Below are 23700 nucleotides of genomic sequence, written 5' to 3' on the forward strand. Positions count from 1 at the left end.
GATCAGGATCCAGGTTAAACGGGAATGGTTCCCACTGAGTCCAATTTTAGAAATCAGTTCAGATTTTTGACCATTTAACCCACATCAAAAAGACACTGAGAAAATGGGGTGGTTTTTGTGCTGAATCTATTTATTTAGAAATAAATCGATTCAGCCCTAGTGGGAACCAGGTGGATTTGAATCAGATTCAAATCTGCCCTGGTTCCCACTGGCAGCCCAGCTCAGGGGGGCAGCTGGCCTGGCCTGGCCTCTTCTGGCCCCCAAATCCCCAGCCCAGCCTCTTTACCGGCTTCTTTGGCCACTGACCAGCTTCCTTGTGCCTTTTTTTAAAATTTCCCACAGCCAGGGAGGCTGGAATGAGGTTGCGGAGAAACTGGAAGCCTTGCGACCTCCTTCCCGGCTTTCCCCCAGCTTCTCTACGACCTCCTTCCAGCCTCCCCAGCTGTGGAATTTTTTTTTAAAGGCTGCAGGGCACCCAGTCACTGGCCAAAGAAGCTGGTAAGGAGGCTGGGCTACGGGTTTTGGGGCCAGGAGAGGCCAGAGATGGGCTTGGCAATCAAGCTGTGCCCCACCACTTGCCGATTCCTGAACCGATTCCTGAAACTGGCGCAAACATAGTGGGAACCACATTTTTTCAGAACCAGTTTCAGGAATCGGTTCAGGAAATTGATTTTCTGGTAAGTGGAATGGGCCTTAAATTTCCAGGCTTCACTAGGAGATATACAAAGGTTTTTCACTGACTAGAACAAAAGCTTTTTTATTTCGTTCTGTGTTGCCTCCTGTGTTCTAGAGGCTATGACTATGAAGATAGCATTGAGGCCTACATGAGAATTTATATCTATATGTATCAGGCAAAGTGAAAGGAATGTATTTTGCTCTCTCTGTGTCTTTTGTGGTTTTCTGATCAGATCCAAAGCTTTGTGCAATCCCCATGACCCCAAATGGACATCTTGATCCCAACCTGCCTTGTCCCAACCAGCCTGGAGCAGTTGCTGGAATTACTAATCCTTCATGCAATGCACTACAACCAGACAAAGTCCTTGTGGCCCTTGAAACTAGGAAAAGCAGTGTGATGTCCTTGGTGAGTAGATTTTAAATGCAATGTGCTTTTACTAAAGGCAATGTACTGATCCTAATTTCCCACATTCACATTATGTGCTCTGTTACTGAGTTATTGCTTCCAATCTTGCTACTGGACGCTTCTTCCAGATCTTCCATATATCTCGCCCATATCTCCTGCTGCTTCTACAGTATTTCTACTGGCCCCATATTGAGGTCCTCTTCTTTCTCTATAAATGCTTCAGTGATTTGATGCATGAAGTGGTAGCCAATGTAAGCTGTGATTTATTCATTGTAAGAATGAAACCAAGATGATCAAAACCACATGTCTTGCCAGTCCTCCTTTTTCTCACTTTAAATATTTCAGGTACTGAAAGTCAATACATAGGTATTGGCCAGAATTGGCAACCTGTGACCCTGCAGATATTAACAAATAGCAACTTTCATCATCCCTGACCATTGGCTATGGTGGCTGGGGCTGATGGGAATTGTATTCAGTGACATCAAGCAGTCCACAGAATGTTCACTGCTGAAATAAAGAATAGGATCCTGTATGTGGAGTAGAAAAATTGAATTCAAATATCAATTTGATCAAAAGTTCAGTACATGCCATGAACACTTGTTTGCTCAATGTAATGTACTTCAGAGATGTTTTGTAATGATAAAATGGAGACCATAACTCAAATGTTCTGTGGGGCAGAATTTCCATGGCATTATGCTTTCTAGAATTTTATAAATGAGATTTGATAGAACTTAAACATACCTTTCAGAACTTAAACATACCTTTCATGTTGCATTTATACAAAGTTATTGTAATGCTAACCTGGTAGAGACAAAGGGAAAGGAGTATGAAGGACATAGCAGTGGAGCAGTAGCCATGGAAGAGGTGTACAGCTGCACCAAGAGGAACATCAAAAGAAGAAGTGGAGTCTCTCACACTGCATCTTACTAGGCTAAGAGAGCTAGATGTTTTGAGTACTGACACTGCTCCTCCTTTTTTCTTCATATGGCTCTGAGTAGGGAATGCAGCTGAATAAAGAAGACCCCTTCTCAGTTTGATATTCTCCACAGTGCTTGTAGCAGTTGGTAGGCACAGCTAAAGACAAACTCAGGGACATCTGATAAGAATAAGCACAACCTTTAATCAGGCTAGCTCCCAGTTCAAGAAATCTTAAGTTAATTATACAGATGGTATGAAATCAGCCTCTAGTGAATGCAGCAGTTTGTGTTTTACATGTATGTATATGTGTCATAGCAGAGATCATCTTAGAAGAGATGTCCTTTTCTATGTATGTGATAAAAAGAAAATACCTCTTCTAGAAGTGTGCCTGCCATGATCAATTTACATTATTACTTGTATTCAAATAATATATATTTTTAAAATCTACTATCTAGTTAATCAGGGGGGAAATTCTACCAAAATATTTTAATTGATTTATCCGACAGCCACATACATAGACTTGAACCAATAATGCCTCTGAAAGTAAAGAACCCTTCAATGTTGTGTAGCAGTTTTGTAGTGCTGTTTATACTTATGTATAAGTCTAGAAATTTTAGTTTAAAAATTAACCCAAAAAACCTGGGTTGACTTATCCACGTGTGTGTGTGTGTGTGTGTGTATTTCCAAGATGTGAAATTGGGGTTGGGATAGAGAGAATGTTAGATGTGACTACACAACTAAAAATGTGAGATCATCCAAACTTCTTGCTTGAGTGGAGGTAATGGATCTTATCTTGGATCTCTCACAGTCTAGCTCTCGCAGTTCTCACTATGGAGCATGGGGTCGGAGTGGGGTCTGGGGAAGCCGACGCTCCAGCTGGAACAGTCTTGCCCGGGGGCACAGCCTCAAACAGAAGCCTCCTTCAGCTGAGCACGAGTCACTCTTATCTGGGGAAAGACACAGGACATTAGAAGGAGAACGAGAAGCACCACTAAGAGTTCATCATCACCGACGGGCACTCTCCTTGGATATCAAAGGCTCTTCTGAACTAGTAGAGTTGGTGCCATCAGCACCATCCTGTCACAGGCCATCACGGAAAACCGGTGTGACAACAGGACCTACTCTGCACCAGGACTGCAATGGTAAAATGCCTAATATTGCTAAGGATATGTTTCCTGAAATGAACAATCGCAAGGACCATGGAGAAGATGAGGAGGAGATAGACTATGTGAGTACTTCTTTTCTTCATTAAAGCAGTGTTAAGAGCTTGCAGAGTTGAAAGTAACCATAATAAATAAGAGGGTGAGCTGGACCAAACAAAAACTGCTATGCAAGAGGGTATCACAGTTCAAAGTTGCAAAGAAGTCACTTCCAGATAATCTACTTTCATGGTATCCTTTTCATAATGTATTCTCTGAAAAGAAACCTGTAGGCTGGGGTGGACAACCTGATGCCTTTCAGGGATTTTGGATTAATAGCCTTGTCACACTACACTGTTATACCTGGTGATGCAGTGGTTAAATGCCGGTACTGCAGTTATTCACAGTCACAAGGTTATGAGTTCAATCCCAGACAGGAGTCCAGGGTCCATTCAGCCTGGCATCCTTCCATAGGACCTCATGTTTCCCCAGAATGCTCAGACCCTAGACTCGACATGACTCTTGGTTGCACTGAAATCCATGTTAAAGTAGGGATAACAGTGATGTTAATGGACAAATTCCTCTTGTACTACATGTCAGACTCTTTGCAGCCAAGTAAGAATGGGTAAAACCTTTGGAGCACCTACTGTTGGAAGATTTGCAATGCAATTCCATGCACCATTACTCAGAAATATGTCCTGCTAAGGCACTCCCAAGCAAAAATGCATAGGCTGCAATCTTTTCAGGCAGTAGTAGCTCATGAATACAATAGGGCATGCCCTCACTGAAATGGTGCCAGAAAGCACCCATGCATATTCAGTCCATGTGCCATCTATGCTTTCTGCCAAATAAACCAACTTTTCATAGTCCTGTTGCTTTATAGATTGTAGTGGTTTGAGTGATGCGTTAGACTGCAGGAAACCAGGGTTTGAATCCCAGTTCATCCAGGAAAACCCACTTGGTGATGCTGAGGAAGTCACATTCTCTCAGTGTGACAGGAAAGCACTCTGGACAAACTTGCCAAGAAAACCCTGTGGTAGGTTTGCCTTAGGGGCAGCATAAGTTGGAAATGATTTGAAGGTACAGAACAACACAGCTTGTTTATAACTCTCAATGTCCATGGCAATCAGCATTACAGCACACTTGCCCAGATATGAAATGTATGTAGCAATAAGGGGCAGTTGGAAAAGTTCATCTTTGGTAGACGATACTAGGGGCTGTTACCTTAGTTGATTCCTGTTAGTCATGCTAACTGTGACACAATCAGCAATGTTTTCAATCTAAGTTAAAATGGCAGTGTTGGTTCTCTACTTTCTAGGAGGTAAATTAGCTCATTACTCCTGCCTGGTACATGGAGTTGACTTTGATGACCTTGGAGTTCTTCTTCAGCCTTAAAGATCAGAGTAGAACTTTTCTGGATATTCTGTGTATGCCCTCACCACCCTACAGCTGCAAGTCAAGACATTTTGTTATCTTGCAAGGGGTGTGGTGGGTAGATAGTGAATGATCTATCAAGGTAAGGAAACAGTAATTGGAAAGATTCTCAGTGATTAGTGTGTTAGCCACGAAGGAGGTGAAAGCAAGTAGTGCTCAGGTACAGAAGTCAAGAAGATGGTGGTTCTAATGTTCTGCTTCTGTTTTTGCAGAGCCTGTGTTTCCGTATCAGAAAGATGATAGAAGCCTACAAGCCAGACTGGTGTGAGTTGCGGGATGACTGGTCCATCTATCTCTTCTCACCTCAAAACAAGTAAGGTTCATTTACTTCTAGTTTGTTGATGGCAGGGTGGATATAGGAATGTGATGTTGCCACATTTTTTCTAAATACCAAGATAAGGATCATGTATTCACTTTTAATCACAGATGCCCATCTTTCACATTACACAACTGGCTTTTCCATTACATTTTCAGAAAAAAACATAATATGAAATTAATAGTAAGAATGTAATCTTTTCAACAATGTTATCTCTCCCTCCTGTTCTTTCCTTCTTTCCTACAGAAAGAGGTTTGTCCTAGGTGCTAGGAAATAAAAAATGGGAAAATCTAAAGCGTTGTTATGAGCCAGGAGTGATTAAACTACTTGTTTAAATAGAATCCCAAGGTATTTGGAGACAGGCTGAGGAAGATGACAGAGGAAGAAATTTCTTTCACCTCTGATCGCCTCAAAACCTTCGTCAGTGCTCTTGTAGTTTACCAGAAATACTTGTAGTGTAAAAACAAACCATCTGTCTTGCAGGTTTCGCATCCTTTGCCAAACTATCATTGCCCATAAACTGTTTGATTATATCGTCCTGTCCTTCATTTTCCTGAACTGCATCACCATCGCCTTGGAGAGACCTCAGATTGAACATGGGAGCACTGTGAGTAGTCTTATACCATGGCTTATTTCAAGATAACATAAAACCCTTGGACAACTTTGGGGAGGCAGCCACATGTGTTCTTTGCACAGCCTGTAGATAGGGATGTGCATAGGAACTGTGTGTCTAACAAGCTACCATTAAAATAATCACATTCACTGTACACTGTTGTGTTTCATAACAATTTTTCACATGATGGTGGATATTCTATCTTTCAAAATATGTTTTTAAAATTATTCTTATTTTTTCATGATTTATGGTTTATAATAGGTTAGTCAGAATGCTTCATATAAGGTGAATTTGAAAGAGCATAGAAAAACAACCCCACCCCTTTTTGGTAGATCTCTGTATTGTTTGAATGGATATCTGCTTGCATGGTGGGGAATTGATAGGCTGACAATATGTACCATTTTAAATGGGACAGTGCTGTTTTTTCCCCATATTTCCAGACCTTCTTGTCTTTTTAGTATAAATATCAATTTTGTCCCATTTTCAAGAAAAAATGCCCTGTTGTGTTGTAAAAATGGTTTGAAGATTCCTGTTTGAAATTGTAGTTGTAAAAAAAAAAAGCAAAAAAACCCCATAAAAATTGTGGCATGGAGTGTGAGATGTTTTATGATAGCGCTGGAAGACCAAAATTTGCTGCGTAAGACTATTTCCTTGGAGAAATATTCATGGTACGATTGTGGTGAAGTAGAGTCCCCCCCTTACATCTAAATTTTTGTATGAATTCTGTCACTGAAGAATAATTGTTAGCTCAATATGTTCATGTAATAAAACTTTTGTTATCATCTTATTTTTCATGAATATGGAATATTACATAACCCCATTCCATTTTTGCCATCCCAATGTCCCATTTTTGTCTCAATGAAATACAGTCAGCTAGGAATTGACTTCTTATCCATCCCCTTCAGCTGGCCCTTGCGCCCTGCCAAAAGTGTTTCTGCAAGGTTCACGACCTTCCAGAGGAGATATTGAGGGCAAAGAGGGAGTCACAGTCAGGAAGGGCAACTGATGTAGTTTTGAAGGTGGGAGGACAGGACTTAATTAGATTCCACTCTTTGTCCATATTTGAATTGTGTGACCTGAGTATAGTGTGTTAGAGATTAATTAGCTGACTTTCAGCAAGAATACTTCTGAACATATCCGTGCTTAGAATTATGGAACTTCTAATTTCTATTAACAATTTATTTCAGATTAATTTGTATGAAATACAAGAGTACACATTTGTTAAAATATCTTGGACACACATAAATGTAATCTTTGACAACATATCTAATCTACATGAAGAAAATGCTTCCCATCCAAAGCATCAAAATGGTACATTCTCCCCTTGCTAGATTAACTGCCAATTTGTGGGGGAAATATCTCTTTCTCATGTATTGGGAATCCATATAGATACATAACTCCAGATTGTTCATAATAGCCCTGCCCTCGTTCCCAGGACAAGGCTTGTGAACTTCCACGTTTGAACCTTGACTATATAATATTGGCAAGAGAGCCACAACCATAAATATCAATGTGCTGTTTTCCCCCAGAACATGGTAAACGATCGGTGCAAAGCAGGGAGACATACACAGAATCCAATCTTTGTGCATTACACAAACCTACCAATTTGAGCTATCTGTGTGACTAGAAGATCATCTAGTATTATATAGCGCAACAATTTCATACAAAATGGAAGGAACTATGTCTCAGTAGTAGAGCACATACTTTGCACAGAGTAAGTCCCATGAACAGTCCCTGTGACCTCCATGTATTTAGGGTTTCTGTGTATCTGTTCAGTGGTTTAATAAATCACTGTTATGATTTCCAAGCCATTAAAAATAAGATACCTAGTGTGTATATGAGGAGGAAATCTCAGTCACTTAAATTGCTTTGCCCTATCTACCTTCACTAGAAATGGATTGGGCCACAAGATTAGACTGGGAGAGAAGACAGCCAATTAGGCTTTAAGATGATGGATTGACTGATGCTTCGTAGCAAGTGCCTCTAAAGTGATCTAGATTGTCACTCGCAGTTATTACCATTAAACTTGGTAGCATTTGCCAAGCTTATTGCAATAATTTATATAATTTAAATTGCAAAATACTTGCCAGATATATTTTGAGGCTGCCTTTGATTGTTCCAGGAGAGAATCTTCCTCACGGTATCCAATTACATCTTCACAGCCATCTTTGTTGCTGAGATGACACTGAAGGTAAGTCATCTACTAATAATGCCAAGCTATTCCCACTGTGCTTGCCCAACTAACCCTTTTCCTGCTTTCACCCTGCCAGAGAGGCAGAAGTACCATTTGTCTTTTCTTGATAAAGCTGAGTTAAAAAGTGATGCCACTTTCACAGAACAGTTTTGTTGAATTATGCCTCTGTCAAGATTTTCCCTCAGTCAAGCATGGAGATAGAAACCTTTATCTATTTGGAAGACATTGCTTCACTTTGAATATGCTTTGGTTGCTTTCAGTGATGCCAGCAATTGGCAGATCTAATTAGCTATGTAGTAATCATGACATCATCAATGTCATTATGTGATCACTGATTGGCTAAAATCACTTGAGAAAGAAACCCTGATGCGGGGAGGGGGCAATGGCATCCAGGCACCCCAGATATGAGAAATGATATCAACAGTCTGAAGGGGATGAGAGGGAATATGTTCAGGATGGTTTCTAGGAAATATTTATAAATTCATCTGAAAAAATAATAAATTTATATTCCCAGTCAAAAATTAAAAATAGTAAATATACAGCATTGGTCTGCTTCAATGTTTTGATTGTTATCTTTTTTACCTTTTCCTCTCATAGGCTGACATTATTAAGAATATTGAAAATTAAAACAGTTTCATTTCTGAATCTCAGTTCAGCAAAGCTCATAAATACCTCTGTGATGATAAATGATGTATAATATTCCTATGAAGGTACATGAGTGGGTACAACATCATTAGGCCCTTGGTGGCTATTGGCAACTTTCTAAAACTTCTTTGTTAAAAGGAGCTGGAGTCAATTTCTACAGTGTGTCATTTTTTTATTACCCAGAATTGACTTTGAGAGAAGAGGTAAATGCAGAGATAACAGTGTGAATGATCAGTTTTCCATCAGTCTCTTGCTAATTATTACCAAGGATTTAGCCCCAAAGTGCAAACTGAAAATCTATGCATTGTGCATCTATAATGTTGCAGCCTTACTCTTCCTGTTTAACTGTCCATGCCCATTTATTTTCTCATCTCCTCTAGGTAGTCTCCCTTGGCCTATATTTTGGGGACCAGGCCTATCTTCGTAGCAGCTGGAATATCCTTGATGGCTTTCTGGTGTTTGTATCCATCATTGATATTGTGGTTTCAGTTGCGTCTGCTGGGGGAGCCAAGATTCTGGGAGTGCTGCGTGTCCTCCGACTGCTGCGCACTTTGCGCCCCCTCAGGTGAGATCCACAGGCTCATATACTTTCTCCTCTCTTGCATAACAATCCTAATTCTGAATTCTCAAGACTGACATTTATGTGCATTCCCACCCACCCACCCATATTTTGCCAATGTAAAGATTTCGGTAAGGACAATAAAATATCAATTATGTTTAGGGCTTAGGAGAGGAATGAGCTCTTCCATGATTGGGCCCATTTAACTGGGAAAGAACAAAGATAGAGGGAGAGTTTGAATGAGAATGAGAATAAAAATGCAGTGGCAAGTTTGAAAATCATTGAGTGGCTAGAATATCATTTGAGAAGGGCAGCTGTGAAGGAATTAGATAAGATCTTTATCTAATTCTTATGAAGGAATTAGATAGGATTTGAGAAGATCCAGCTCTGAAGAATTAGAAAAGATCCTCTAGTGCAAAGATGTAACATTGAATATCAAAGTCAGTATCATTCCTGTCATAGTATTTCTAATTTTCTATCTATGGATGTGGAGGCTGGACAGGAAGAAAAATGTTTGAAATGTGGTATCGAAGAAGAGTTCTGTGAATACCATAGATACTCAGAGAAATAAATGGGTCTAAGTGCAAATCAAACCTGAATTCTTACTAGAAGTCAAAATGACTAGGACATTGTACTTTGGACAGTTTATGAGATCATATGATTGATTAGAAAGGACAATGATGTTCAGTAAATTTGAAAGAAGTAAGGAAAACATTACAAATGAATTGACTCTGTCAAGGAAGACATGACTTTGAGTTTACAAGACCTGAGCAGAGCTGTTGATGGCCAGGGCTCTTGGAGGTCTCTTCTTCAAAGGGTCACCATAAGTCAAAGTTGATCTGATGGCTCCTAACAACAGCAACAAATTTGAGATGTAGGCAAGAAATCTGATTAGCTTTACAAGGAGGTAACCAATGAATTCGGTTTGTCAGAATTGTTAGTCAGAGAATAAACCAGGAGAGAACAGAAAATAATACAAACTGCAGGTAATATGTGGGGATTGTTGGCTATGTAGGCCTGCTAGTTTTGTTCTAGGCCTTGAGGCTACTTTATTTCCCTCATGACCTAAGAGCACAATGAGTGAGGGTCTGTGGAAGAAATGGGAATTGTGTGACCCTCCAGATGTTGCTGAACAGCTGTTTCAAGCATTCCTCACCATTGGCTGTGCTGCCATGGATGCTGAGAGTTGCAGTCCAGCATCATCTAGATGATTGCATAACACACACATACACACAGAGATATTGTCATGACTCATGAGGGGCTAGAACTGAAACCATATAAGTTCGTTGAAACATGCAACAATGTTCGGTTGCTTCACACGTGACCATTTTTCTACTTTAATATAATTGCAAATTAGACATAACCTTAATTAGTTTATATATTTCCATTTTACCATATGCACACCTGCTACCAGGCAACACTTCTTATATAGATGTGGCAAGACAGAAGTGTCCAGTTGTACAGATGGAATATAGATTTCTGTGCAGGGATGATAGCCTTCTAAGAAATGTAGCAAGTTGCAGTGACTTTGTGCAGCAGCTGCCTCATACTTATCTGAGCAGTTGGTATATACACAGATACGAGCACTAGGGTCTCCCTTCTGATTGCCCCTCACAGTCCTGTTTTTTCAGGGTCATCAGCCGTGCCCCAGGCCTGAAGCTGGTGGTTGAGACCCTCATTTCTTCACTCAAGCCCATTGGAAACATCGTTCTCATTTGCTGTGCTTTCTTCATCATATTTGGCATTCTTGGAGTACAGGTACTGTCACTACTATGTCTTAGTTTATACATAGGAGCATTTGAGAAAACACATCCTTGTTCAAATCCCTTTTTCCTATCCATAATACAGTCCCAAGTAAATCACTAGAAATAGGTCAAGAGAAGTGTGGCAAGTGTTACCTCCTACAAAATGGTTTCCTCAGCCCAGAGTTGCCTTGTTTCAGAGCCAAGTCTGTTGCTCTTGTCTGTCATAGGGTTGCCAGGCTGAATGCATAGTATAATGTTCTTCCAAGGAAAACTATAAAACATCTCCTCTTGCACCCCACCCCAAACTCACCTTTTAGCCACTGCATCCTCCTGCAGCACAAACATTTATTAGCCAGTGGAGAGTCAAGGGGAAAGGTGATGACAGGAGTATCCAGGTATGTTCTTTAAACTGGGTCTACTATTGAGTGGTCTTCTTCAGAGACTACACAGTAAATCTATAAACAGCAGAAATTTCTGCAGTTGGCCATAAAAAACCTCTCCATATAACTGGACTGTTACTGTTTAACAGTTCAGTTATGCAGAGAGAGATTATAGCCAACTCCAGAAATTTCTGCTATTGACAGATTGAATGTGTAGCCCCTGAAAAGGGACACTCAGGACTATAAAGGTTGAAATGTGTTGGGCTTTTTAAAAACAGGATAATCAAAAAATATTTTAAAGAATAAAATGTAACCCTCAATAAGCACATGAAGATTTGTTTCTTCTTTTGCTTGTGGATCCTAGATGTGCTTTCTAGTACTGCTTTGTGATTTCATCTGTCTATACCAGGGGTAGGCAACCTTTTTGAGCCGGGGGCCGGGTTGCTGTCCCTCAGATAACTGGGGGGCCGAAGCCAAAAAATAAATAATTAAATAATTTTTTAAAAAATTAAATATATAAATAAACCAGGACAAATGTAGGACAAAATTTTCAAATGGAAGACACTTTTTAAAAAAAAAGGAGGACATGCGAAAAAATTTGCTGATTTTTAAAAAAATGTTAATATAAATGCATGTTTCTGAGGCTTCTATAGACAATTGCCCCCCAAAGGCCCTGGTGGCAATTGGCAGCAGGACCAGGCTGGGGCCGGTCCCAAGGCCTTGCCGGGCCGCATCCAGCCCACGGGCCGCAGGTTGCCTACCCCTGGTCTATACAGTCACCCCTCCACATTTGTGGCTTTGATTTTTGTGCATTTGATTAATATGTTCTCTCTAGAAATCACTGGATCCTCTAGTATGACTCTGTGTTCAATGTCCAGCCAATGTTGGTGGTAAAGTTGTGCTGGAGGACCTAGAGATCCCTAAAGAGAACACTTCTCTAGGCATTTCTAAGTCCTCCAGCATGATGGTATGGTCAGCTTCCATCAGATGTTGGTTGTGCTGGAGGATCTAGAGAATGTTAGAGAGGTGTTCTCTCAGGTTTAAAAAAAAAATAGGGTTTTTTAAAAAATAAAATGTGTTTTTTCACTGTCACGGGAGACAAAACCCAGCAAACTATAGGAATATATTGGATGCTTCTTCACCACTGATGCAGGTCTCCATTGATGAGTGAGATGTGATATAAGAGATACTATGTGCTTCTGCTTGGTAGAATTTTATACTACATCTTTCTGCTGTAGGATCTGGTAAAATACAGAATTCCTGTCCCATATTCAGTTTGGTAACCCTAATCTGCAGAGTAGCGTCCGGCAGAGCTGTTCAGGGTTGTGAGGGAGCTAACTCAGCTCCCTCCCTCCCTGAGCCCTATCTTGGAACCATCTAAAGCCTGCTGTGACGATTTTAACAACTTCTTTGCGGATAAAATCTCTCGGATAAGGGCTGTTCTCGACGCCAGCATTCATGCAGATCCTGTAGGAGAGGTGTCCGAAGCGTCCGTGGCCCCTGTTATACTGGATCACTTTGAATTTGTTAGTACCGAGGAAGTGGACAAGATCCTTCGAAGTGTTAGGAAGACGACTTGCTCCCTTGATCCCTGTCCCTCATGGCTGACAGCTCAGGGGGGAGATGCGGTGCTAACTATGTTGCACCGCATAATTAATACATCTCTAAGTGAGGGTCAGTTTCCATCTAAATTAAAATTAGCAGTGGTTAAACCCCTGCTAAAAAAGCCCTCCTTAGACCCCCTGATTCACAATAATTATCGGCCCATCTCGCTGCTGCCTTTTTTGGGGAAGGTGATCAAGAGAGCAGTCGCTTTCCAGCTTCAATCGATCTTGGATGACACCGATTTTCTGGACCTATTTCAAACCGGCTTCCGGGCGGGCTATGGAGTTGAGACTGCCATGGTCGCCTTAGCTGATGATCTCCGTCTGGGCATGAACAGGGGTAGCGTGTCCCTGTTAGTGCTTTTGGACATCTCAGCGGCTTTCGATACCATCGACCATGGTATCCTTCTGGAACACGTGGGAGAGTTGGGTATCGGGGGCACTGCTTTGCAGTGGTTCTGGTCCTACCTCTCGGGTAGATTCCAGATGGTGGAGCTGGGGGACTGTCGCTCCGATAGGAGGGCCCTTACATCTAGTGTCCCTCAAGGAGCGATTTTGTCCCCTATGCTATTTAACATTTACATGAAACCGCTGGGAGAGATCATCGAGAGACACGGGGCGCGGTGTTATCAGTATGCTGATGACACCCAGATAGTCTTCTCTATGTCTCCGACTGATGCAGTAACTAAGGATGGCATCTCTTCTCTAGATGCCTGCTTGGCGTCGGTAATGGGCTGGATGAGGGAGAACAAACTCAGTGTGAATCCAGGGAAAATGGAAGTACTGGTGATAGGTTCCCCGGTTTCGGGTGGTGAGATCTGTCACCCGGTCCTGAATGGCATCACGCTCCCCCTGAAGGACTCGGTGCGCAGCTTGGGAGTGCTCCTTGATTCGTCGCTCCAGCTGACTTCTCAGGTGGATGCGACGGTCAGGAGTGCTTGTTATCAGCTTCGGCTGATACGCCAGTTGCGTCCCTACCTGGACCGTAAGGACCTTGAATCTGTTGTACATGCTTTGGTAACCTCTCGACTAGATTTCTGCAATGCGCTCTACATGGGGCAACCCTTGTACCAAACCCGGAAGCTGCAAATGGTGCAGAATATGGCAGCTAGACTGGTCGCTGGCAGTTCCAGGTCGGACCATATAACACCTATTTTAAAAGACCTTCACTGGCTGCCTATTCGCTTCCGAGCTCAATACAAGGTGTTGGTTTTGACCTATAAAGCCCTAAATGGCTTGGGCCAAGGGTACTTGGAGGACCGCCTCTCCCCATATAATCCGCCCCGCACACTTAGAACATCCGGGACAAATTTGTTGGAGGTCCCTAGGTCAAATTTTGCACGGACCTCACAGAGGGCTTTTGCCATCGCTGCCCCTTCACTTTGGAATAAGCTCCCTGTAGAGCTTTGCTCTGCCGCCTCACTAGATATCTTTAAGAAAAATCTGAAAATGTATTTATTTCGGTTGGCCTTCCCACCTTAGTTAAATTGTTCGTTTTCCTGCCCCTTATTCTCCCTTTTGACCCCGGACCATTGTTAATTGATTTCTCTTTCTCTTTGCCCTTGACATGTGTATTTTATTGATTTCCTGTTCCTATTCCTTGTAGTAATGTTTTTAACCTTTATATTGAATTTTTTATCTTGTATTGTAACGTTTTAAATTTTGTAAGCCGCCTTGATCATATTTATGGAAAGGCAGGGTAAAAATAAAATTTATTATTATTATTATTATTATTATTAATCTGTCATTACATGCCAAACAGAACAGAGAATTCTGCCAAGCAAAACATAGAAAGCAAGACAGAACAAAGCCTCTTTAAATGAACTATTTACATTGTTCTCATGTCTTTCCTTGCACCATTTCTCAGATGCTTGAGGTAATTCAAAATAACAAAAGAGGAAGATTTGCTATTGGAACTACAGTAAAATTCAGCTGTATCATAAAACCCAGTGCTGGAATAATAGGCCAGTGGCTGGTCAGAACTAAAATGCCTCAAACAACAAATCACTTACCTGCTTTTGGCAACATTTAATCTTCTTAGTTCTTAACTTTCCCCCACATTCAGAGCACCAAATCCACCCACAACTGTTTGAAGAAGACAAAGAAAAGTGATATTCTCTTAATCTTTTTATTTTAGGCTGCTGTTGCAAGAGTGGGTAGTTCTTCTATCATGGTGAGGAATGTGCTGTACTTAGTCTGTAGATAGCCTCTTTCAGGGATGGCAACTTCACAGTTTATAGGAAGTGGTGCAAAGCAAATGTTCTTCCTGTAACATGTGGAGTCACCTTGAACTTTTACAAATTCACAACCCAGTCCTTGCCACATGGGGAAAAGAATAGCAGAAGAAGGGGGGGGGGGGTAAAAAAAGAATCCTCCATGATAATTATTATTATTATTATTATTATTATTATTATTATTATTATTTCTTACCTGCCTCTTTCCATGGATCAAGGCAGGGAACAGCAACAGATTAAAATACTATACATATCAGTTAAAAACACATAACATCAGTTAAAACACATAACATTAGTTTAAAAGAACATAGAAGACTAATACATATTACAACAATCAATCCATATCTTGAAATTCAAAATATAAAAATTATCTGGATAGGCCTGCCAAAAAAACCCAAAAACGCACACCTGCTCTTTAATGCTATTTTAAATTCAGACAGCATATTCAGTTGTTGAATTTCTTTCCAACAGGTCTTTCCACAGCCTATAGCCACTGAAGAAAAAGTCCCCTGGGTGACAGTTGCCAACCTAGTCCTGGCTGACAGGAGTAAATGTCTCCCAGAGGAACTGAGTGTACGGGGCAGATTATATGTGAGGAGAGAATCCTTTAGGTAACCTGGATCCATACGATGTAGGGTTTAAAGAAAATAACCAACACTATGTACCTTGCCTGGAAACTAACTGGCAGCCAGTGGAGTAGTTTTAATATTGATGTAATATGATCACTCCTAGCTGTAGCAGTAAATAATCTGTCTGCTATGTTTTGAACTAGTTGAAGTTTCTGAACTTGGTGCAGAAGTAGCCCAATGTACAGCATAAATAAATTTATTTTGAATACTGAGCAGTAGCAGATATTTTGCTAGCGTTTTGTTCTTCTGAGTAATATTTCTGTGTTTAGAAATGCCCAGAAGCATTTGGGTACCCAGTAAATCTAGACTGGCTTGGGGAATAGAAGTAATATAATGGATACTTATATATTTCCAAATAAATTCCAGGTAATAAATTTTCCTCAGTCACAGTGGGCCCAGTTCAAGCTTGGTATCAGTGACCCAAACGCAAAAGCATTCTTCTCCAATAATAGGGATGTAATTCTTTTCTAATTTTATTCTTGAAAGAAGCAATGGATAATTTTAGCATTTTTCTTCCCACTGTTAGAATGTCTTCAAAAACTGTTTTTGAGACAATCTATGAAAAAATGCACATTTTTTTTCTTTTTATACAGAAAACAGTACTTTCTGTGCAGGAAAGAGCACTTTCTGCACACAAAATATTTCTGCACAAAGGATTATTTTCTGCCCAGACAATGATATCTCCTATGTAGGAGATGCTGTTTTCATTGTTGTTATTATTATGCTTTATTTATATAGCACTGTAGATTTGCACATCGCTGTACATATAAACATAAAAAAGATAAGGAAAAAGTAAAGATTTTACACAGAATAAGTCCCAAATGGTGACGATTCTTGTCACTCCAGGTTACTCCTTGTCAGGGCTTTCCAGCACTTGAGAAAAATGTTTCTTGATCATTTTCAAACATTTTCAAATATTCATGCCACCCCTATCCTATAATCAAACAAAGGGACACCATCCTCACATCTGTTCATACTGGCAAACTCTGACAAGGTTGCTTCCTTTTGCAGCTCTTCAAGGGGAAGTTCTACCATTGCCTGGGAGTGGACATCCGAAACATCACCAACAGGTCTGACTGCATGGCTGCCAATTACAAATGGGTGCATCACAAGTACAACTTCGATAATCTGGGCCAGGTAAATGTGGAACTTGACTTCCTTTTGACAGTATACACTTTCAGTCAAAGAGGCAAACTTGTACCATTGTGTGTCCAGGGTTAAGTTCACAAGATTTTCAGAATGACAATGGTACCACTGTGACTTCAGAAATGCATCTAGCTTTGCTTACTACATTTAAAGTACATTCAGCCCTCCATATACACGGACGGATTCCTTATCCACAGATTCAACCATCCACAGCTTTGAAAATATTCAAAAAATATATTAATTCCAAAAAGCAAAGCTTGATTTTGCCATTTTATACAAGGGACACTATGTGGATGCAAAGGCAAGAATCACTGGCAAAAACCATGAGAATTCATATTTCCTTGGATTAATCTGGAAGAGCTCAGGAAACCAAAATAATAAAAAAAAACCCAATCATATTTAATATACTGCAAGTAAAGCAGAGTTAAAACTGTAAAAAAAAAATCTGAAATGTATGTGTGTGTGCGCGTGCACCTGCTGGTATGCATGTACACACACACACACACACACACACACACACATCTCTGTCCTGTTAAATATAATGGGACATTAAGCATTTTACTTTAGCATATATCTTACATGTATGTTCAAAAAGGGCAAGTGTTCTGTACAATGTGGCATTGACACACACAGAGATAGATAGATAGATAGATAGATAGATAGATAGATAGATAGATAGATAGATAGATAGAGGTCTACACTGGCCAGGATATTCCAGAGCCAGCCTGTGATTGCCCCATTCTGCCTTGGCCTCCATTTCTGTGCCACAGCAGCTGTCTGCACAGTGTCCAGTATGTCTGCCACCAGCATGGGTTGCTCCCTTCTGAGGTCAAGAGTGTGGCACACAATGACAACCACATGCTGGGTGCCTCACCTCAGAAGCAAGCAACCCTTTGTGGCCCAGTGGGACACCCACGCAGACAGTCACCACAGTGCAGAAACAGAGGGCAGATCCAAAGAAACAGGTACAGTGTTTGTTTTAGTTTGTATTAACCTTGTTATGCACTGATTCTTGTGCGGAATGTGCCAGACATAATCTAAATTGCCCACACTAGTATTAGGTTCATGTGTTGTTTGACAAGGATGATGCCAGAACAGGGTAGAAATGGTCCTTTTGGACCATGTAGAAAAGGCAATTCTGCTAATATGCTGTAGTTAAACAGACTATACGGCCCTATTCAGACTCACCGTTTTGTGCTGGATGGAACTGGGTAGATTCATTCCCCCCCACCCCCCGAATCCCTCTGGAAGCAAGTGCCCACTACCTCAATCAGGGTATTTTAACCCTGAATGCCCTTTTAGCTCCTGTGGAGAAACCGGTTTAAAATGAAGGCGCCTTTGCTGTCAATCAAATTCAGTTCTGCTTTCGTCATAGGTGATGTTTCCTGCAGCCATTGGGCAATCGGAAGTGTGCTTCCCCCCTCCTTTTTTTTAAAAAAAATATTCTGTCAAATTTAAAAACCTCCTTGTGTGTGTGTGTGTGTGTGTTGTGTGTATTTGGGTCACTACAGATTATGGCAACCCTAAAACGACCCCATCCTGGGGTTTTCTTGGCAAGATTGGCTCCGAGGAGATTTGCCATTGCCTTTCTCCTGAGGCTGAGAGAGTGTGACTCCCCCAAAGTCATGGGTCTCCACAGCCTTCCAGCCTCCCCTTCGCTTCCAGCCCAATGCTACCTCCGAAGCCCTTGCCTCTCCCCATGCATTCTCTTCCCATCTCAATAATAATAACAATAATAATAATAATTCCTCACCCCAGCTTGCCATCTCTGCAACCTCTTGCTTTGCCACCCCAGAATGCCTCACATACACTAATAATAATAATAATAATAATAATAATTCCTCACCTTGGAATGCCATCTCTGTATCATTGGCTTTCCCTCATTGCCACCCCAGAATACACATACAGTCTGTCCTCGCCTTATGCGGGGGATCCGTTCCGGATCCCTCCATGTAAGGCGAATTCCGCCTATGCTCGAGCCCCATTGGAAACAATGGGGCTTGTGAGCGGCGGCGTGGCAGCGCGGGCAGGTGCAGGGCGCAACGGGCGCACATGCCCATTCAATTGAATGGGACGCGCCGCCCCTTCCGTCCCGCGTGCGCCCCGCGGCTTGAGCACGTACGCTCAAGTCCGCGTATGGCGCGCCCGCGTATGGCACAGGCGCACTGTATATAGCAAAAGCATTCTGTATCAATTTGCCAAATTGAAAGAGAAACATTTGTAGCATTCGCATTGTAGCATTCGCATATAAAAAATAATTTAGAAAAAAAGCCTTTTGCAAAGTGTGTGCTGGGAGCAAGCAAATGAAAGGGAAAGTACCACAAGCAGACACACATTCTATCTATATACTGTATGTATCTACCAGTAGCAAAAAGCATGTGCATAGTCTGTCAAAAATAAAAAATAAAAAGAGAGAGAAAGCTGCCTGTGAGAGCAGAAGCTTGCTCCGCTCCCTTGCCCTCCCTCTGACCTGCCCTGAATTGACCCTTTCTCCGGCTCCTTCCTCCTCCGCCTCCTGCTCACCCGTTACCCCGATTCTGCCCTTGGCACCCCCAGCTCCATCTGTCACCCCAATTGCCCTTGGCACCCATCCTCTGGCTCCTGCCTCCTCCTCCTCCTTCCAACGCTGCCCTTCATGGCCCCATTCTTTCCCTCGGCTTCATACTCCTCCTCCTCCTCCTCCTTCTCCGATGAAGGGGAAGAATGTTCGGCCCTCTGCCCTCCCTCTGATCTAAATCCCTCCCCTGAACTTGACCCAATCATGATTGGGGGCAAGTTCATATTCGCCGAACCCGTTTTTTAAAAAAAGATACAGCTTTTACTCCACTTCCAAATGACCCGCACTAAGGGGCATTTGCCCCAGAACAGGTGTGCAAAACTCAAATTTACTTTTGGGAGATTTGGGGTGAATATGAACTTCATGTGCATAATTCGGTTCCTGATCCAGGGTAAAAGGTAGTCTGAACGGCCCCTCAGTGTGAGGGATAGGGAAGTGGGCCTCTGATGACATATGTTATTCTTGGCCTCAGTGCTATTCATTAGTCACCACAGCAGCCCTTCTTAATTTGACATCCTTACAACTCTCATATCCTCACCTACCATGGCCAAGTTGCTGAGAGATAGTGGGAGCTGTAGTCAGGCATAGTGAGACTGGATACTAATTTGAGAAAAGCTGGTCTATAGTTTTGTACAGAAGTGCCAGTGAATATGTGGACATCCATGGCAAAGACTTTCTCTGTGAACCAGCTTTGTAATTCCACAGATCCACTAAATGTTATTCAGTTGCACAAAGAAGGCAAAACCATTTATATTATATGCTGTGAAAGGATGAAATCAATCAATTTAAATGGGAAACAGCTCTTTACCAGGCACAAATAAAGGACAACCAAAAAAAAAAAAAAGCTAAAAGAAGGACCAAAAATTGAGTGTTGAAGCTGCAGTAAAGGTTGCATGGTTAGACTGGACATTAGGAAACTCCTTTTTACCAAACTAACTGTTGGTAAATGGAAATGGTTACCCAGGGAAACAACCAAGTCTTAATTTCTGGAGGCTTTTAAGAGAGTAAACTCAACGAGTGTTCATGTGGGATGCTTTACATTTCTGATTAAATTATTCTAGCTTAGTCCCTCGTTTGCATCAAAGGAAAATCAGTTGAAATTCACGATCTACTCTGTATTTATTCTGCACAGTCCTCACACATTCTTCTCCCACAGTTCCTGGAGTAGGGCCTTCTAATGTTGTTGTAGTGTGTTCTCAAGTAATTTCTCACTTGTGGCAGGGCCGGCTCATCCATATAGGTGAACTAGGCAGCCACCTAGAGTGACAAAATTTAGGAGCAGCTTTGCGGCTTTTTTGTATAATTTTGTAATAATTAAACAATATTAAAGTGAAAACACATATTACAGCAAGCAATTTAAAAGCAAGCTACTGTATGATGGTTTCTTTGTACAATCGCCGAAGCATAAATGTGTGCCCCTCTGTGTCCGGGTACAGTCACATGGTACATCATCCGGCTTCCGCATGCGTAGAAGGGTGCCAAAATATTTCTTGCCTAGAGTGGCCAAATAACTAGAGCCGGCCCTGCTTATGGTAAGCCTAAGGTGAGCCTATCACAAAATTTTCTTGGCAAGATTTGTTCAGATGGGGTTTACCATCCCCTGAGGTTGACAGCATGTGACTTGCCCAAAGTCACTCAGTGGGTTTCATGGCCAAGCTGGGAATCAAATCCTGGTCCCCAGAGTCATGCTCCAATGATACACTGGCTCTCAAGATCTTCTAAGCTCTCTATGGATCATCTTCAAATTGTCAACTTTTACACAGAGTAGGAAATGGGAAAACAAGAATTGGCAGAGAAATATTTAGAAGCAATAATAAAAGGAGACAGTTTTTTTAAAGATATAAATCAGGTGTGTGTCATATGTTCCTCTAGTGTTTTTCATAAGTTTCCTTTTTGTGCATTCCTTTGGATTTGGGAGATTTATAGCATTTTAGCAAACCAAGGTGGTGTATATCACAATTTATTGTTTTAGAATTCAGCAACCTGATTGAGATGATCTGGTGTTTCTCTGGGGAAGAATTTCTCAGAAATCAGCTTTCTGGCAGTTCTTCCATCTGTCTCAATCTTTCTCACCTTTATCAGGCAAATTCTTTACCCTCTCTCTCCTGTCATCCCTTCCTGGTCAGCTTTAGCAGGGTTTTGGAACAGAGGAGGGATGGTTTCTCTTTTTAAAAATTGTATACTTTAAATGTTAATCAGTCAAAAAAAACTCATCTAAAATGACCAATGCATTTCCATGTGTTCCAGGCTTTGATGTCACTCTTTGTTCTGGCTTCCAAGGATGGCTGGGTCAACATTATGTACAATGGTCTGGATGCTGTGGCTGTTGATCAGCAGGTACAGATGTTCCTTCCCACCTTGATCATTCCTGTACCTTTGAAGTGGATTGTGACTGGATGAGCCACTGATGGCAGATATTTATTTTATTATTGTGTTCTCTCCAAGTGCTGAGAAGTTCCAGACAGAGTATTACATGGTTTGGATTAATTGTTCTGATTGCTTTTACAACTGACCTGGGAAGTATATGGTACCCAGAAAGAAAATGCTAGACTGCCCTTTGGTTCCCTGTCACCTTCCCAATTTTCTGTGGATTAAATAGCTATATTCTCTTCTTTGTGCAAAAGTGGAATATCTTTCTGGAAGCCAATTTTAGATTAACTAAATATTCTTTGCAAAACAAGGAAACATGGTGTTTCCATGTTTCCTTGATTTGCAAAGAATATTTTTTAAATGTGCCGATGATAATAGCTTTCTTATTTATCCCATAATACCTTTGCAGTGGTACAGTATGTCCTTCAGGCACAATGGCACATTCTTTGGATTCATAATCACTTGCTGTAATTTCCCCATCAGCATGGTTTTTCATTGCTGGCAGCTAAAATCTGCTGCTTTTCCTGTTCACTTTAATAATGCAAGATCACTTCCTAATGCAGATGGCAATCGCACAAGACCAAACAGCGTTGATGATGTATTACACCCACGCTGTGATCAATCCTTGTTCTCTTGATAAAGCAGAAAGGTTTCATCTGGTCTTGTCAGTCCTTTGGAGAGAGCCATTTTGGGCATATCTTTACAGTGACTTCTAAGAATGTCCAGAATATGTGAACAATTTTTTTAAATAAGAGGAATAGGTGGGCAATGAGCTACACGGAGGCACATTGTGAACTTGAAGAACTACGAGTGTAACTATAGAGAGATGCTTGTGTGTTTACAAGACATCCCATTCTGAGGACTTTCTGCTGTGCAATAAATACACAATTGTGTTCTCAGTTGTTAAGAGGGATGGAGGTTTGGGACATCATTCCTCAAGGTGTTGCTGTTGCTGTGGACATATTTGTCCATCACTTAACCTGTGATATTTTGAACCTGGAAAAGGGTAAGCCTACCACATCCCAACACAGAACAACACATGCACTATACTTAGGAATGCATGGGTGCTCCATGGCTCAATCTAGAAAAGTTCTAGCTTTTGTGAGCACCTCTGTTCAAGTGCTCCCCTCATCTCTAACTACAGAGATTATCACATAGTGATAAGAAACGGGCGAAAAGCGGAATGCTCCTGTCATGACTGCGCGATCATGTGAAGATTTTTACACGACATTGTGCACATCCCGTACTTCTCCTGTTAACAACCTGGACTGCTCCTGTAACTTCTTATTCACAGGAAATCCAGATAGCTTCATTTGCGCTATCATGCAGATGTGGAAGCCAATAACCATTCGTGCTAATGTGAAGCAATCTGGGACCTTTTCCCTGAGTGCATTTAAGTACACGCAATTCATTTTCATTGCTAGAATTGATTTTGGACTGGGTTTCTATGTTATTTCGAGGTGTAGAGCATGGTTTTCTTTGAACTGTATAAATATAATGTTCTGAAATATATCAATTTTATCAATTTTGTCTTAGAATCATAGAATCATAGAATCGTAGAGTTGGAAGAGACCACAAGGGCCATCCAGTCCAACCCCCTGCCATGCAGGAAATCTCAGTCAAAGCATACCCAACAGATAGCCATCCAGCCTCTGCTTAAAGACCTCCAAAGAAGGAGACTCTACCACACTCTGAGGGAATGTGTTCCACTGTCGAACAGCCCTTACTGTCAGGAAGTTCCTCCTAATGTTGAGGTGGAATCTCTTTTCCTGTAGCTCCCTCCTAAATATGACATCCCTTCAAATATTTAAACAGGGCTATCATATACCTTCTTAACCTTCTTTTCTCCAGGCTAAACATCCCCAGCTCCCTAGGTCATTCCTCATAGGACATGGTTTCCAGACCCTTCACCATTTTAGTCGCCCCCCTTTGGACATGCTCTAGTTTCTCAATGTCCTCTTTGAATTGTGGTGCCCAGAACTGGACACAGTATTCCAGGTAGGGCCTGACCAAAGCAGAATAGAGTGGCACTATTACTTCTCTTGATCTAGACACTATATTTTTATTGATGCAACCTAAAATTGCATTGGCCTTGTTAGCTGCCGCATCGCACTGTTGACTCATGTTCAACTTGTG

The 23700-nt window shown here is 41.4% G+C and overlaps 1 protein-coding gene across 5 annotated transcripts in view; it reads left to right on the forward strand.

Moving 5' to 3' along the window:
* The window catches only part of LOC149311955 (voltage-dependent T-type calcium channel subunit alpha-1I-like), a 199199-nt gene that overhangs the window by 128826 nt on the left and 46673 nt on the right, over window positions 1-23700 (forward strand). For all 5 annotated transcript variants that reach the window (XR_016281523.1, XR_016281524.1, XM_089528234.1 and 2 more), the window contains exons 14-22: window positions 909-1081; window positions 2808-3227; window positions 4785-4885; window positions 5372-5495; window positions 7624-7692; window positions 8721-8905; window positions 10531-10657; window positions 16503-16628; window positions 21442-21531. Coding sequence is in view for 3 of the 5 variants with exons in the window: in XM_089528234.1 (XP_089384360.1) it covers window positions 909-1081; window positions 2808-3227; window positions 4785-4885; window positions 5372-5495; window positions 7624-7692; window positions 8721-8905; window positions 10531-10657; window positions 16503-16628; window positions 21442-21531 (1415 nt within the window). In the remaining 2 variants the exon portion in view is untranslated. The remainder of the gene's footprint in view (window positions 1-908; window positions 1082-2807; window positions 3228-4784; window positions 4886-5371; window positions 5496-7623; window positions 7693-8720; window positions 8906-10530; window positions 10658-16502; window positions 16629-21441; window positions 21532-23700) is intronic.

Source organism: Sceloporus occidentalis, unplaced genomic scaffold (genome assembly GCF_023333645.1).
Source record: "Sceloporus occidentalis isolate IW3139 unplaced genomic scaffold, rSceOcc1.0.p SCAF_5, whole genome shotgun sequence".
NCBI lineage: Eukaryota > Metazoa > Chordata > Lepidosauria > Squamata > Phrynosomatidae > Sceloporus > Sceloporus occidentalis.